At 39.4% G+C, this 16,944-nt stretch overlaps 1 protein-coding gene across 2 annotated transcripts in view; it reads right to left on the bottom strand.

Moving 5' to 3' along the window:
- Nucleotides 1-16,944, bottom strand: part of LOC140453575 (grainyhead-like protein 3 homolog) — a 102,139-nt gene that overhangs the window by 5,849 nt on the left and 79,346 nt on the right. For both annotated transcript variants that reach the window (XM_072548376.1, XM_072548377.1), the window contains 5 exons: nt 15,694-15,772; nt 14,821-14,960; nt 13,461-13,498; nt 6,002-6,090; nt 1,986-2,071 (listed from right to left, as the gene is read on the bottom strand). In XM_072548376.1, coding sequence (XP_072404477.1) covers nt 1,986-2,071; nt 6,002-6,090; nt 13,461-13,498; nt 14,821-14,960; nt 15,694-15,772 — 432 coding nt within the window. The remainder of the gene's footprint in view (nt 1-1,985; nt 2,072-6,001; nt 6,091-13,460; nt 13,499-14,820; nt 14,961-15,693; nt 15,773-16,944) is intronic.

The raw sequence follows: 16,944 nt of genomic DNA on the forward strand, positions 1-16,944 counted from the left end.
ATTGTATCTGAGAAAGTCAACTGTGTTTAGAGCTTTATATTGGTGAGTCCTAATAAGGGTTGAACCATGCACAAGAAAGAAAGACTACATAACAGTGGTTAGCACTGCTGCCTCACAGCACCAGAGACCCGGGTTCAATTCCCGGGCGACTCTCTGTGGGGAGTTTGCACATTCTCCTCGTGTCTGCGTGGGTTTCCTCCGGGTGCTCCGGTTTCCTCCCACAGTCCAAAGATGTGCCGGTCAGGTGAATTGGCCATACTAAATTGCCCGTAGTGTTAGGTTAGGGGTAGATGTAGGGGTATGGGTGGGTTGCGCTTCGGCAGGGCGGTGTGACTTGTTGGGCCAAAGGGCCTGTTTCCACACTGTAAGTAATCCAATCTAATCTAATCTAAAACATTTAATGGAGGCTTTTTACCATCAGTTGTGACGCTTAATATTTCCTTACATTTCCGAAATGATGGATAATAGTCAAAGACAAAACCAACAAGTACTTAAATAGTAACTTTAATGTAATTAAGCATCCCAAGACACTTCAGAGATTTATATTAAAACAAAGCATGTCATATTATTGGGATAATAGGGCTGATAACTACGAGCAAGAGCAAATCGACAAGTTTTTAATGAGCATCCTAAAGGAGGAAAATAAGGTAGAAAGCCAGATGGATATGGGAAGACAATTCCAGTGTTTAGGTTTTAGCAAAGTGAAGATCCAGTCACTGATGACTGAGCAATTAAAATCTGGAATTTTCAAGACTCCAGAGTTAGAAGAGGTACCTCAGAGGGTTGTTAGAAGGTCATAAAAAAAGGTGGGCAGGTGTATGATCATGAAGTGACTTATAAACAAAGGGGAGAATATTAAAATCAAGCTGCTGGTTAACCAATCAATATATGTGAGCATGAAAATATGGAACAATAGGATATCCTCAAGCTTACACAGGCAACAAAACATTCCTGACATATCGTTTCTTCAAGCCCAGTTCATTACTCAGTGCAGGGTCATTTGTTTTTCTATTTTTCCAAGGAACGTTTCTGTAACAATTTTAAATATTTCTTGTAAAACTTGATAGGTGCATTTGCCACATGCATAATATTAGTGAAGAAAATTCCAAGTATTGAAAGAAATCAAAATATTTACACCTTTGGACCTGTTGCTCTAGCACAAATTATCAACAGTAATAAACTTTCCTCAATAAAGTGGGGGCTGATGAACTTGAGTTTTTCTGGATGGTCTGAGCATTGTGAAAAGTTAGCGAAAACCTTAATTTGACAGGGTGAGAAGTGAGTTTTGGGGACGTGGAGCAAGTCACCATGTTTAGTAAAGTAAGGCTGCGATTATTTTAAAATGTTAATGCCTTCATTAAAGTAGTACGCCAGAAACCATTTTCACTCACTCATAAACCAATATCGCATTTTCACCTCAAAAATAATTTTTTACTTTTAGCATGGAATGAGTTATGCTTATGTGTTTATGCTTTCCGTGAGCAAACAGTTCTAAATACATTTTCCAAATCCCTATTCCTTCTTCCCATTATCCTAGTTGAAGCTGGCTATTGGCACACATTTCTTTCCCCCCAACCATGTCCATGTGTATCCCCCCCGCCCCTCCTCATGCTCTGCCATAGTTTTCTCTGCCCTCCAGTTTCAATCTCTTGTGCTTAATCCTGTCTCTCTTGCCCCCTCATTGATGACTCTGCAACTACTGGAAGAATGTTTGCTTCTATCTGCCATGCTTTCAACTGTTTAAAAACTTATGTTAGATTGCCTCTGAATCTCAATCCCCACAAATGTAGTAAGAGGTAGAAGCGCTGAAAGATTTCAAAAAGGAAATTGGATGGACATCCTGCAAGTCTCTGGGGATGAAACCATATAATGAGACTGACACCATTGCTATGTAAGAGAGCCAAATGGCCTCTTTCTGTGCCATAAATTGCTCCACATTTTGAAACAATATACTCAATAAAAGAAGTAGGAAACCTGATACTAACAGCATTCTTCAATCCGTTAAGGTCAGGCGTCTTCAACAATAGAGCATCAAAAACTTCTTCTGACTCCCTCCGCACATACAACAGCACTAGAAAGGAAAATGAATGTTTGACTTGCATTAAACTTTACACTTAGTCATTGCTCATCCCATCTTCCAATGAAAATCATGCAAACTGAGAAATCAGTACCAATATCAAATTGTCTTAGTGCATTAAATTTAACCAGTCACAGTTATGGAACAATTTAATTGGTTAAATAAAAGAAAGTTTAAACATTTGGAGAGTTGAATTGTTTTCAATAGCTTTCAAAACTGCTCAATACTCCAATAATGATTATGAATTGATTATTTATATGATAACAAGTATTATTAAAATGGTTAACGTCTGTGTACAGTGTATTAAGTTTGACACTGTACATTCAATAATAATCTACACTGCACATCCACATCATGTCTGTTGCAATCCAAACTGCTTAAGCACAACATCCATTCTATCCTGCAAAGCAAGGATCTTCATAACAAGCTATCTTCTAAATGAATAACACTATTAGGACTTTGTTCTGTTTTTGATATATTTTCCAGATGAGATTACATTATGTAATATAAGTTTGTTGTCCAATAATTAAAACCATCAGTGGTATTAAACAAAATATAGCATTTTTAACCTCCAATCTTCAAAAAACTTAAAAATGAATTGTACTCTTTATGCTTTCAACTTGGGAGCAAATGTCTAAAATAAGGATATCTGCAGAGAGATTTATAGTATACAGTAATTAGAATTAAAATTTCATTTTGATCATGTATTTTTAGTATTTTATATAGCATAAATATTTTAACTGATTTGTGTTTAGTAGGATACAGTACATATATACACACACAAATCATATACTTTCTGTAATATTTGTTAATTGTTCAGTTTTCATGTGGGTAAATATATTTTTATGATAATATTTAATCATGATGAACAATCACAAAGATGGGTTTTATGAAACAGTGATATATGGATCAGCTTGATTCACTAACACTTGTGTATCATCCATGAGAAAAAGTCAGAATTTAAACAGAACTTGTTGGTTTAGCTCAGTTGGCTGGATCAATGATTTAAGGTAAAAACAATGACTGCAGATGCTGAAAACCAAATACTGGATTAGTGGTGCTGGAAGAGCACAGCAGTTCAGGCAGCATCCAACGAGCAGCGAAATCGACGTTTCGGGCAAAAGCCCTTCATCCTGATGAAGGGCTTTTGCCCGAAACGTCGATTTCGCTGCTCGTTGGATGCTGCCTGAACTGCTGTGGATCAATGATTTACAGAGCAGTGAGATACCAACAGCATAGGTTTGATTCCCATCACTGGTTTGAGGTTACTATGAAGGACTTTCCTTCTCAACTTCTTTCCTCGCACAAGGCTTGGTGGCCCTCAGGTTAAATCACCACCAGCTGCTTCTCTCTCTAATGAGACAGCAGCTCCTACGGTCTGGTAAGACTATGGCAACACAACAACGTAGGAAAGTAGTAAAATTAAATCCCAGTGGCAGCTGCCTGAGGAAAGTCCTGAATCTGGGAAATCTTCAGCAAGTGACACAACGCTTGCCTGTGGCTGAAAAGTACTTAATTTATTCTTGACAACTTGTACTAATGTACACAAATTATATAGATTGTCAGAGTGAAAAGATTCTTTGTTAAAGGTTTGACTGTACGTTTTGATGGCGTAGGATGGAGTTGGTGGACGTCTGGCACTGTAGCCAATCAGTTTGGTCAGCAGCTGCTGGGGACCTTCTGGACATGGAGGGGCAGAATTCCAACCATCAGCCTTTTTATGCACCCCCTAACATGTTAATGTTGTAAGGCAGGCTTTTTAAAAGATGGTCCATTTGGCTACAATGCACCCGTCCATAAAATCCAGTCTTCAGAGTAATTTCAAGGCAGTAACACATTCAATGAGAGAAAAAAAGCATTTACAAGCTTTTAAATTTTGATCTTTGCCTCATCAAAACTAGTTATCTATCTCGTTACTCGGAACTTCCTTCTGATTTTTATTACGTTTGTTATTAAATGTCAGAAATCAAATACACCCAGCTTTCACAACCTTTACTTGCATTATCAGATGGATGTTTATTAGGGGAACACTCAATTAATTATTTTCCCTGATGACTTGGGAAGGTCTGTATTGTAAGTGGATATATAGCTGTTTCAGTAGACTGGGCAGCAGGAAACCACCTAATACATGGCCAAATGTGCTTCTGATGGCTATTCCAGTTTCTGATGTTGTTACTGTTTAGGTTATTGCTGCCTGCAGGGAAAGCAATGAAACCTGAATCCTTTTTTTATCATCTACAAGGACTACAGAGAAGCCACAGTGAACTACTGAGGTGATGCCATGCTAAAACCTGACACTTACAGCTATCATCCACGTTAATATTATAAACTTGTAATTAGGTTTCAAAATTAGTGTTTGTTCAATTTGATCCACTTCTGTGGATGTCATAGTTTTTAACTGAAAATCTATTATTAACCCAGCATGCTCTATCAGGTCATTACTATTTCAGGCAGGATTTTCTGATACATTCCTGTTTGTCACCACTCATCAATAAAATAGGCACAGTAGGATTATCAGCCAGAGGCTTCCTTTATATTTAAAAATTACAGGGGCCCAAACTTCTTGCTGGAATTGGCAAGACTTGTAAGAAAGACATGGAAAAAAACCATGCTAAGTATTTTCATATTTTTTTTTCTGCACTGCATCAAGAACACCAAAACTGGAAATGTAGTGAGCAGTGAAAAAGGTTATCTCAGAGTACAATGGGATCTTGATCAAGTGGGCAAATGGGTTGAGGAGTGGCAGATGGCGTTTTATTTAGGTAAATGTGAAGTGCTGCATTTGGAAAAGCAAATCAGAGTAGGACTTATATACTTAATGGTAAGGTCCTAGGAAGTGTTATTGAACAAAGAGGCCTTAGAGTGCAGGTTCATAGCTCCTTGAAAGTAGAGTCACAGGTAGGTAGGATAGTGAAGAAAGGTACACTTTCCTTTATTGGTCAGGTATTGAGTATAGGAGTTGGGAGGTCACGTTGCAGCTGTACAGTACATTGGTTAGGCCACTTTTGGAATAATGTGTGCAATTCTAGTCTCCCTCCTGTTGGAAGGATGTTGTGAAACTTGAAAGGGTTCAGAAAAGATTTACAAGGATGTTGCCAGGGTTGGAGGATTTGAGCTATAAGGAGAGGTTGAACAGGCTGGGGCTGTTTTCCCTGGAGCATTAGAGGCTGAGGAGTGACTTTATGGAGGTGTATAAAATCATGAGGGTCATGGATAGGATAAATAGACAAAGTCTTTTCCCTGGGGTGGGGGAGTCCAGAACTAGAGGGCATAGATTTAAGGTGAAAGAGGAAAAATTTAAAAGGGACCTAAGGGGCAACTTTTTCACGCAGAGGGTTGTACATGTATAGAATGAGTTGCTAGCGGAAGTGGTGGAGGCTGGTACAATTGTAACATTTAAAAGAAATCTGGATGGGTGTTTGAATAGGAGGGGGTTTAAGAGGGATGTGGGCCAAGTGCTGGCAAATGGAACTAGATTGGGTTGGGATATCTGGTTGGCATGGATGGGTTGGACTGAATTGTCTATTTCTGTGCCGTACATCTCTATGACTCCAAGAGAAATGTGACTGCTCCACTTATCCAGTAGGGATACTTGGATCTTCCTATCCCTCATCTAGCATCTTCTTCCCAGCAGTAGCTAACCTTAGCTCTCAAATCTCCACACAATCTGCCACACTAACTTTATGACATAAATTGTTTTGATATATTTCTGGGGGTGCTGGACTCCCAGCCTAAATTTCCACTCCAGTTTACTGGAGCTTAAGTAACTCATACAGGCTTGGAGCCACAAAGTAAGGGACAGTGCTCCACTATTTGAGTGAGATCCAGGGATTAAAATGAGACAAACAAAATAATGCACTTTAGGAGATTCCCTTCTTCCTGCCCAGCCTGAACACATGGCTTTAAAGACATTTTTCTTTGTACCTCTTTCTGGTTCACAAAGTCTAGCTTGTTTGATTGGAGGGTCCAATTCATCCTTGTACAGAGTCTTGTTATCCCTCTTTATTGGAAACCTGTACATTTAAAGCACAAGATTATTGATTATAAGTGATGCATAATACTATTAGGTGCCACATAAGAATGGAATTATTGTCAATTGAAGCATCTATTATCCATCTACATTCCAGTATGTGTGTAATGGAAGTTGAGATATCAGTCACCTGATGTGATTTTTAGATGAGTTGAATCTGATTCTTAAATGGCTGTATCCAGTGTGACTCTTTGTTTTGTGGCAAAAGTTAGTACGTAGGTCACTGGCCACATGTCATCCAGGCCTTCTCATATTCAACTAAAGTGCCCGTCCTAAACGGATTCCCATTGCTGTGTCAGTGCAGAGCAGGGCTACACCAAATGCAGCCCACAATATGAGCCCATGGGATGATTTGATGTTACTAATCTGTATGAATTATTGATAATACCTGTCTCAAAAATGTATCCATTTAGTCTAACATTGAGAGTACATGTCATAACCTAATACAATATTTTGAGCATATTTACACTGTAGCTACCCATCTGAGACTGATTGCTAGTGTGTAGGCTCAATCAAACTCAACACTGCCTCCATTAATTGACTTCTGCCTGGTTAGATTCTGTTTACAAGAAGGCTCTGCAAACATCTGCATGCACGATTGGCTCTTACATTTGCAAATGTAAATGTTTGCGGAACAGGTGGGAGAGCAATCTCTGATCCATTTACATTGAGGATATTGCAGGTTGTTTTGACATTCACTCCTTCTATCATTACAATTGTATGATGTCCAAGCTGCACTGCAGCAAATTACTAAGGTTTCTTCCACAGTAATCCCCAAACCTGCAACCTCCACAGAGGCAGTGAATGCATGGGAACCTACAATTCTTCTTATAGTGACTCAGTGGTTAGCACTGCTGCCTTACAGTGCCAGGGCGAAAGTGAGGGTTGCAAATGCTGGAGATTAGAGTCAAGATTAGAGTGCTGCTGGAAAAGCACAGCAGGTCAGGCAGCATCCGAGGAGCAGGAAAATTGATGTTTCGGGCAAAAGCCCTTCATTCCTGATGAAGGGCTTTTGCCTGAAACGTCGATTTTCCTGTTCGGCGGATGCTGCTTGACCTGCTGTGCTTTTCCAGCAGCACTCTAATCTTTACAGTATCAGGGACACAGGCTCGATTCCAGCTTTGTCTGTCTGGAATTTGTGTGTTCTCCTCGTCTCTGTGTAGGTTTCCTCTCGGTGCTCTGGTTTCCTCCTAGTCCAAAGACGTGCAGTTTAGGTTGATTTGCCATGTTAAATCACCCCCAGTGTTCAGATATCTGTAGATTAGGTGCCATGGGAACTGCTGGGTTACAGGAATAGGGTATTGGGATGGGTCTGGGTTGGATGCTCTTCAGATGGTTAGTGTGAACTTGTTGGGCCAAATGACTGTTTCCACACTTTGGGGATCATATTTTAAAATAAAATTGAGAGAAGTGCACTTGTACCTATTGGTTTGCCATTGGCATGGGACCTCTACCTTTGCTGTAACTTGCTCTCACTTTAGTTGTTGGCAGCCATTAAAGGCATTACTGAAGGTGTGAAGCTGATATTGAGTAAACATTTAGAACTATAAAAAAGTCAACTTAAGGAAAACGACATCAAGGAAGAATTAAGACCACAGTTTGCAACATTTTACTGCTGAATGAGTCAGAATTGCTGTGTATTTTCCATTCCTAGCTGCCATGAAAATGAAAGGTGGTAAGAGTTGGGAATGGAATTTGTCCCAGTCTTGGTGGGAAAAGTTTCAGAATTAAATTAAAAAGACCAAGCAAGTAAGACTAACAACCCTGTTATCAGTGCTGGGGAAAGCATGCTAGCCCTTACCATCTCTGCAGAGCAGAGAACCCAGACAGGAGAGACATTTGATAGCTTTCAGGACATACTTTGAACCCCCTAGTAATGTTATTTGTTATCAGTATGTTGGAGCACAGAGCAAAGGGAGGCAAGTGATCATATTGATACATTTAGTTGAATCTTAAGAGATTAGACAAGTAAAAGATTATCTCATTAGAACTAGCATTTTCTTAATTATAAGAGATCATGATATAGCAATATACCTGCTTTGAGAGGAGAAACTCTCAAGAAAGCTATGGATATGTGGAGAAGCTCTGAAGTTATCAATCATCACTCAGGTCCAGTTGATGGGGGAACAAGCAATATGCTGACAGACATTCCAGACTGAATGAGAACAATGTACGAGAAAAAAGGAAGAAACATTTGTGGGAAAGCTACCAAAAACATCAAGGTAAGAGGACAGGATATAAATATTGTGGAGGACATCAAACAATCAAAAACACGTGTATGTCCAAAATAAAGAGAACAGTGCTCTAACTGTAAGAAGCCAAGTCATTTTGCAGACAAGAGTTTTGCAGTAAAGAAGCCAAGCAAGATTAAAAGAATGGCTACTGGAGAGATGTCAACCAATGATTCTGATGAATCATTCTACACCATGAAACAAGATTGGCATTATCAGGACTATAGGTGGTTATTAGTTTGTAACTGTTAGAATAATTATCGGCATTGGGAGAGGATCAAGGCAATGTGAAGTATCAGATCGATACTGGAGCTTTTTGCAACACCATGAGCTTTACAAATCTGTATGAGGTGGCTCAAGATGGTGACACAGAAATGAAACCATTAAGGTTAGGGTTGAAATGTTCTAATGGAATAACTCTCATCCAAAAAGGACTATAAATCTGAAGAATGTGAAGAATGTGAAGAATGAAGATCTCAAATTCCAGACAGTAGATGTTAAACCAAATCCACTTGCCTCTGCTGAACCATCTCTAAAGTTTGAGCTTGTAACCTCATATTTGCTCGAGAGAATTTAGAAATGCAAAAGTTTGCAGCATTTTGAAGGCTATTGACAGCTAAACACATCCAAGAAGATTACAATAATGTTCTTATACATCTTGAAGATCTTCCAACTGAAAATCATTCCTAAGTAGATGAGAGTGAGAGACCAACTCAAGGAGAGATAAAGCTGCCCTCAAATCTAGACTGAAAAATATGACAGAGAACCAGAAAAGAATGGAGGATTCAAAAACTACTACAGACTGGATTAGCAACATGGTAGCAATGAAATGAACCCTTGAAAACTGAGAGTGTATATAGATCTAAGAAGATCTCTGTAAAGCTTTGAACAGGTCTCAGTGTGTCATGCCAATTAATGAAGATGTCTTGTCACACTGGCTAAGGCAAAGGTCTTGACTGCCCTTGTTGCAATGTATGTTTACTGGCAAGTGAAGATGGAGGAAAGCAATGGTTTTCTAAGTGTATTCTGGACTCCATTCAATTGATATAGCTGGTTATACATGCTGCTTGTCATTTCCACTGCTCCAGAAGGATATTAATGCAGACAGAAGGATACAGTCACAGTGGCTCAGTGGTTAGCACTGCTGCCTCACAGCACCAGGATCCCAGGTTTGATTCCAGCCTTGGGAGACTGCGTGTGTGGAGTTTGCACATTCTCCCCATGTTTGCATGGGTTTCCTCTGGGTGTTCCGGGTTTCCTTCAAAGATGTGCAGGTCAGGTGGATTGACCATGCCAAATTGCCCATAATATTAGGTGCATCATTCAGAGGGAAATAAGTCTGGGTGGGTTAATCTTTGGAGGTTTGGTGTGGACTTTTTGGGCCAAAGAGCTTGTTTTCCACACTGTAGGGAATCTAATCTAATCATCTTCCTAAAATGGATGATCTGTTGGGGCTAATCAGCAAGGCTATGGATGTAAAGACACACTGGAAGAAGCCTTGGCACAGCACTATCAGAATCTAGTGCAACTGCTAAAGACAGAAAGTTAATTGAACCTGAAATTGAACAAGAAAAATAATGCAATTGAAATGCCTGAAGTCAAATGCATAGGTTATGTACTGACAGCAAAAGGACTGTACCTGATCCTGAAAAGGTAACAGAAGTGAAGTGACTAACAGATGTGAAAGCGGTATGATTATTTGTTGGATTTGTGCTTTTAACAAGGCACCTACTTAACATGTCATCACAGTAAAACTCTATACAAAACTCAGTGCTAAGGATGTGCAGTGATTTTGATGCACAGAACACAAAGGAGCTTTCACTAGAATTAATCAGTAAAGACAACGCCAGTACTGAGGTACTACGATCTGAATAATGAAATTGCCTTGCAATGTAATGCCAGTGAGACAGGAGCATGCCTCATGCAACAACGGCAACAAATTGCAACTGCATCCAGGGTGTTATGCAAACTTAATGACATTACATTCAGATTGAGAAAAGGTGGTTGGCAGTTATCTTTCCTTTTTAGCATTTTAATCTACACCTGTCTGGGAGAGACAAAGTGGCATTGGAGTTCAACAATAAACCACTTCAAAATATCTTCAATCTATCTGAGATGGGAAAAGAGATGGTGAAATTCATCCATGTTAGCCACCAAGGAACTAAGTTGTGCTTGAAGAAGACAAAAGAGGTGTTCTGCTGGCCCAACATGGGCACTGAGATTGAAGACTATATCATCCAGTGCAATGTTTGGTACTGAATACAAAGCCAATCAATGACATCTCTGATAGGGCAGTGATGAAGCTTGAGTAGATCTGTTCGTTCTCAGAAGAGCTGATTATTTTGTCACTATTGACTATTATTCCGACTACTGAGAGTTAGAGCAACTGACATCCACCAGTGAGATTGGAGAATTCCTGAAAACGCACTTTAGTCATTACAGCATTCCAGACATTCTGATGACTGTTTTAGTGCTGTAGTTGTGGATATGTTTGCCAAGCTGGAATGTTGATTTGCAGAAGTTTCATCCCCTATCTAAGTAACACCTTCAGCGCTTTGGAGCCTCCTGTGAAGCACTGCTGTACTGTATCTTCTGGAATTTATTTGATGCTATTCCTGCTGCTTCCAGTTGCTGGCTCTGGTTGTTTGTTGTAGTGGCTGGCATATGGGGTTCAGGTCTATGTGCTTATCAATGGAGTTTGTGGATGAGTGTCCTATGATCGTTGTGTTTTCCAGTCAAATTTGTGGTCCTTGTTATCTGTGTGTATGGCTAGTCATGGTGTTTAGTGGCTAGTTGGTGTTTGTGGATGTGGATTGCTAGTTGTCTACTTGTTTGTCCTATACAGTGTTTCATGCAATCTTTGCACTGGATCTTGTAAATTACGTTAGTCTTGCACATGTTGGGTATAGGGTCTTTTGTTCAGGTGAGTTGTTGGCTGAGCGTGGCTGTCGATTTATGGGCTGTCATGAATCTGAGCAGTATGGTCCTCAGTGTAGAATTCAGCTGCTTCATAAAGGATTAGGAACTTCAAGACCATACATCTTCACACTCTATCCCTCATTAAACGGAAGGACTAAGGTGGCAGTGAAACTTGCTAAAGGGTTCATAAATAAATCAAGTAAATCCAGCAGAGAGTTATTCAAGACACAACTTCAATGAGAAACATGTTTAATGAAAGCATGGGAAGCAGTCCATTTCAAAGACTAACATTATACTAAAGAAACAAGAACTAGTAACAAGATTGAATGACAAAATCAAGGTGAAACAACAGAGAGCCAAATTTCACTTTTATCAAAGTGCTAAAGCATTGCCAGAGCTGAGTATTGAAGAGTCAATCAGAGTGCAGATGTTCAACAGTCTTCAATAAGAATTAGCATGCGTGGCAACTGGAGGCCTATATCGACCTGCACAGAACACTTTAATTGTATGTATTGAATATGAATGACCAGTTATATCCCTGCAGCCTTAAACAGATATATACAACTAACAAATCTGTTCCTTCAATGCAAACAGCTGATCAGAAAGATGTGATCTCAGCATTGGCCCAGAGTACAGAACAACCATCAGTCCCAGAGCTTTATCAATCTCCAAATAAATAAATTAATCAGCAACAATAGTTACAATGGAAACAGCACATAAATAACACTCACCAGAGAAAGAAAATCACACTAGGAATAAGCAGATAACTAACAACAAAGCACATATACCATTAGAAGATCAGCTGTTAAGTGGAACTGCTCCAATTACAAAACAATGTAGAATTTCCAATGAGTTGGTTCAAAAAGGCCTCTCACTATTGCCTTCTCAGTGACAGCTAGGAACAGCAACAAATACTAACATTGTAGCTAATGTTCACATCACAATAATACATTGCACAAAAGTAATGTTTGTCACTACATTAGAGTTTCCTTGCAGCAAACCGAAACAATATGAGACCATCCCCTCCAGTCTCACCTTGCTTTGCTCTAATGTTAGGACAGGTTCTGACTTCATGTTTGCACTGCTCGTTTCACATCAGTCTAAAGCTAAATTGACTTCATACTGACAGCAAATTGACAGTGAAAGTGGATCTAACAAGTAATGATCTAATCTTTTAATTAAGCCACAAGAACTGTAATACATTTTTGTAAACCACGTAATCTACAGTCTTGCCTGTGGCCTAACAAAACTGTGGAACTCATTTAGCCTATATTATGCTGCTGAAACTGAAGCTGTTTAAAATTGAAAATGAAATCAAAGTTGTAAAACATATAATTCTCACCCAAACATGGGTCAAAACATTCTAACTTCTAGTTTCAGCTGGTGGAGTTTATACCACATATTATCCAATGTGCTCTAATGTTATTTTGCAATTCAAACCTGGGGCTTATTCTTAAAATTCTTTAAAGCTTAAATACTTTCTAAATGTAGACAGTCTTGCAATTTTTCACAGTACTCCCACCATTCAGCTTCAAAGTCAGTATAATTTAGATGAATCAAACAATAATTTGCAATTGAGAGTTAATATCTGATGATGTCAGTTTAACTTTCAGAGTCATTTGAAAGTTTGCAGTAAGAATTGGTTAATCTGTTACATAGGCACTCAGAATATTATGCTGACTTCGTAAGATGTGTAGTACGATTCCATAATTAGTACTGAAAAACAGTTTCTCCATTATTTACACTGACATGAATTGCAGTGTAACTATCTCAATTTTCTTCAATATTTTGTTTTTGAAACTGTATCATGCAGGATAAATTGTTGCTGTTTGAAATTTACCTTTCTTGCATATTGTCAGATAAACCCTCACCCATCAGTTAAAAAAGATTTACATTTATATGATTCCTTTCAGGATGAAATGATTTTCCAAAATACTTAACAATCATTTAAATTCATTGAAGTGCAATGCAAGAAGTCAAATTTCCTCATCCCCTATAGGAGATGGTGTCAATGCATAAGTCAATTTAAAATTTCCCAATGCCATGCACAACATCTTCTGATGATCAAATTATAGCAGGGAGGCACATCTCTGGAAAGGTACAGAGGCAAGTCATCATCAACAATGCACATACATAGCACCATTTACATACAAAATTATCCCAAATCACTTTAACTTTAGAACAAAGAGAGAGTTTCCCTTACCTGTCAGGATTTGTGACTTCACAACTCATCGAATGCCCCTACAAGATAGAGCACCATTTTAACACAATCTTCAATTATTATGAACTTCAAAAACAGCAGTTAGTGGTACAATCGAAACAGCAAAGTAGAAGTAACTTTGTGAGTCACAGATTGAAATTTGGGAGGTCTGAACTTGGCCATTTACTTTTTAAAAGCTGTTTTAAGCTGCTGAAAATATTGCTAGAGTGGTTTATTAATGCTCACTGCTAGTGGTGTTACTCAATATAATGTTCTGGCAAACAAGGATCCTGCTTTGAAGAAGCAGTTGTGCAGAGGTACTGCAGTGCCTAGAATTCTGTGTTTTTGGTGCAGAGAATGAAGCTCGGGCAGGCAATTGATTCACTTGATGCAATACAGTGACACTTTCTAACATGAAGCAGTACCTCTAGTCGAATTAAATTAAATTGAATTAAATTGAATTTATTGTCACGTGTATCGAGGCACAGTGAAAAGCTTTGTCTTGCAAGTAATACATGCAGATCACAGAGTTAAGTAGCATAGATTGTAAATAATAGGTAAACAGCGGCAAAAACAAAAACACAGGTACAGGCGAATGTTTATTCTAACAACAGTAGGGTAGATTTTCAATAAGGAAATTTTACTCTGACCCCTAGATTCCAAACAACGTGGAGACAGGGTTTTTGTTTAAATTCATCTTCCACCTCTGTTGCCCCTCACTGTTTTATCTCCATATACTTTGATTTTCTCAGTACTTGATAATGTATCGATTTCTGACTAGAATATGCTCAACAATTAAGCACCCACAGGTCACTGAATAGAAACAATTAGATCCCCAACTCAATTCAAAATGTCCAACCCATTATTCTGCTGCTGTGCTCTGATTTGGGGAAGGTCAGGCTGGAGAAAACATCCTCCCAGCTTCTACCAGTCACCTGAGGAATTGAGTATATCGATTGGCTGAGTTTTCCAAAGAGTAGCAATCTCGTGCCAATTTCTTCTGCAAACCTTTATTCTTATGTAATGACAGATCAGGGCTCCTTCAGAAATGCAGAGCCATACTTCCATTTGACAACACTCTCATTTTGCAGAAAAAATTGAAGAAAGACATACTATGTTCCCTTTATCAAAGCAGTCAGCGGTTTATGGGTCCAGGCAGACACTTTGACCATTGTTACCAAGTTGTAAGTTCACAAGTGTGAGATTGTACTGCTGGGAGGGTAGAGTCCCAGGTGGCTAGGCTGCTGGGTTAATTCAGATGCCAGGTGGATATTTGATAGGGTGCCAGAGGATAAGTGCCAAATGGCTAGGATTCCTATTATTGTTATATTGTATTATTGCAGTTATCATCATATATACATACCAATCCAGTTCGTTGTGAATACAGAAAATGGGCTTCTGGGGTGAAGAGAATAGGAGGAGAAGTGAGATCTGTCACTGGTTTAAAATAAGTGGTGTCACTTCCTTTGTGGTCTGACAGTGGAATCCTTTTGTTATCAGTGGCTGTTAAATGAGAAGTACAAGACAGAGGATCAAGTATTAAGAATTTATCATTTGTAGACTGATCATTCATCAGATAATTTGATTTATTTTTGTCACATGCAGCAAGATACAGTGAAAAGAATTATACCAAAGCCCAATCATACCTTACATAAGTGCATCAGCATAATAGAACAAAATGTAAAATATAGTGTTACAGCTACAGAGAAAGATCAACTCTAATATATGAGGGGTCTGTTCAAAAGGGTGATACCAGCAGGGAAGAAGCTGTTCTTAATGCTCTTGGTATCTGTTCTCAAACTTTTTATCTTCTTTCCAATAGAAGAGGGTGGAAGAGAGTATAACCAGGTGGGAAGGGTCTTTGATTGTGTTGGCAGCTTTCTTGAGGCAGTGGCAAGTACAGCTGGAGTCAATGAAAGGAAACCTGGTTTTAATGATGGACAGGGCTTCATTCACAACTCTCTACTTTCTTGTGGTCTTGGGCAGAGCAGTTGTCATACCAAGCTGTGATGCATCTGGGTAGAATGCTTTCTATGGTGCATCTATAAAAGTTGGTAAGCAACATTGTGGACATGCTTAAATTCCTTGGCCTCCTAAGGAAGTAGAGGTATTGGTGTGCAGTCTTGACTGTAGTGTTGATGTGGATGGACCAGGACAGGTTGTTGGTGAATGAATGATTTTCATTCTTCAATTCTATGGAATTCTGCCACTCCATCTCAAACATTATTTTACTCACTCTCTGTGGTAGAATCAGGAAACTTGCTTTTTCTTTTCGATTGCTTGCGCTCTTCATCTCTCATTTTTCTCTCAGCACCCTGGAATGATGGATATGAGAAGAATATCTAGTGACTCTCCAGAAATTGGATTGCAGATGGATCAGTTAACAGAAGGAAATATATAAAATTCATCAAATAGTTAATTGTAACAGTAGTAAGCACTGAAGTACTAAAAATCAAACTCTCCTTAATTATTGTCAAAAGATGTTATGGTTCTGTTCGCTGAGCTGGGAATTTGTGTTGCAGACGTTTCGTCCCCTGTCTAGGTGACATCCTCAGTGCTTGGGAGCCTCCTGTGAAGCGCTTCTGTGATCTTTCCTCCAGCATTTGTAGTGGTTTGAATCTGCCGCTTCCGGTTGTCAGTTCCAGCTGTCTGCTGCAGTGGTCGGTATATTGGGTCCAGGTCGATGTGCTTATTGATTGAATCTGTGGATGAGTGCCATGCCTCTAGGAATTCCCTGACTGTTCTCTGTTTGGTTTGTCCTATAATAGTAGTGTTGTCCCAGTCAAACTCATGTTGCTTGTCATTTGTGTGTGTGGCTACTAAGGATAGCTGGTCGTGTCGTTTCGTGGCTAGTTGGTGTTCATGGATGCAGATCGTTAGCTGTCTTCCTGTTTGTCCTATGTAGTGTTTTGTGCAGTCCTTGCATCGGATATTGTACATCGGAGTTGTTGTCTGAGAGTGGCTGTTGGTTTGTGTGCTGTTATGAGTCCTAGTGGTCACAGTAGTCTGGCTGTCAGTTTGGAAATGCTCTTGATGTATGGTAGTGTGGCTAGTCCTTTGGGTTGCGGCATGTCCTCATTCTGTGGTCTTTCCCTTAGGCATCTGTTGATGAAATTGTGCGGGTATCCATTTTTGGCAAATACATTGCTTTCGTAACCACCACCCCAACACACACAAAAGAAGTTGCATCAAGACACTATTCAAAAGGGCCACAACACACTGCAGTACACCAGAATTGCAAAAAGAGGAAGAAGAACACCCCTACAATGTATTCGCAAAAAACGGATACCCGCACAATTTCATCAACAGATGCCTAAGGGAAAGACAATGGAATGAGGACATGCCGCAACCTAAAGGACTAGCCATACTACCATACATCAAGAGCATTTCTGAACTGACAGCCAGACTACTGCGACCACTAGGACTCATAACAGCACACAAACCAACAGCCACTCAGACAACAACTCACCAGAACGAAGGACCCAAT

Source organism: Chiloscyllium punctatum, chromosome 27 (assembly GCF_047496795.1).
Source record: "Chiloscyllium punctatum isolate Juve2018m chromosome 27, sChiPun1.3, whole genome shotgun sequence".
In the NCBI taxonomy this organism is placed as follows: domain Eukaryota; kingdom Metazoa; phylum Chordata; class Chondrichthyes; order Orectolobiformes; family Hemiscylliidae; genus Chiloscyllium; species Chiloscyllium punctatum.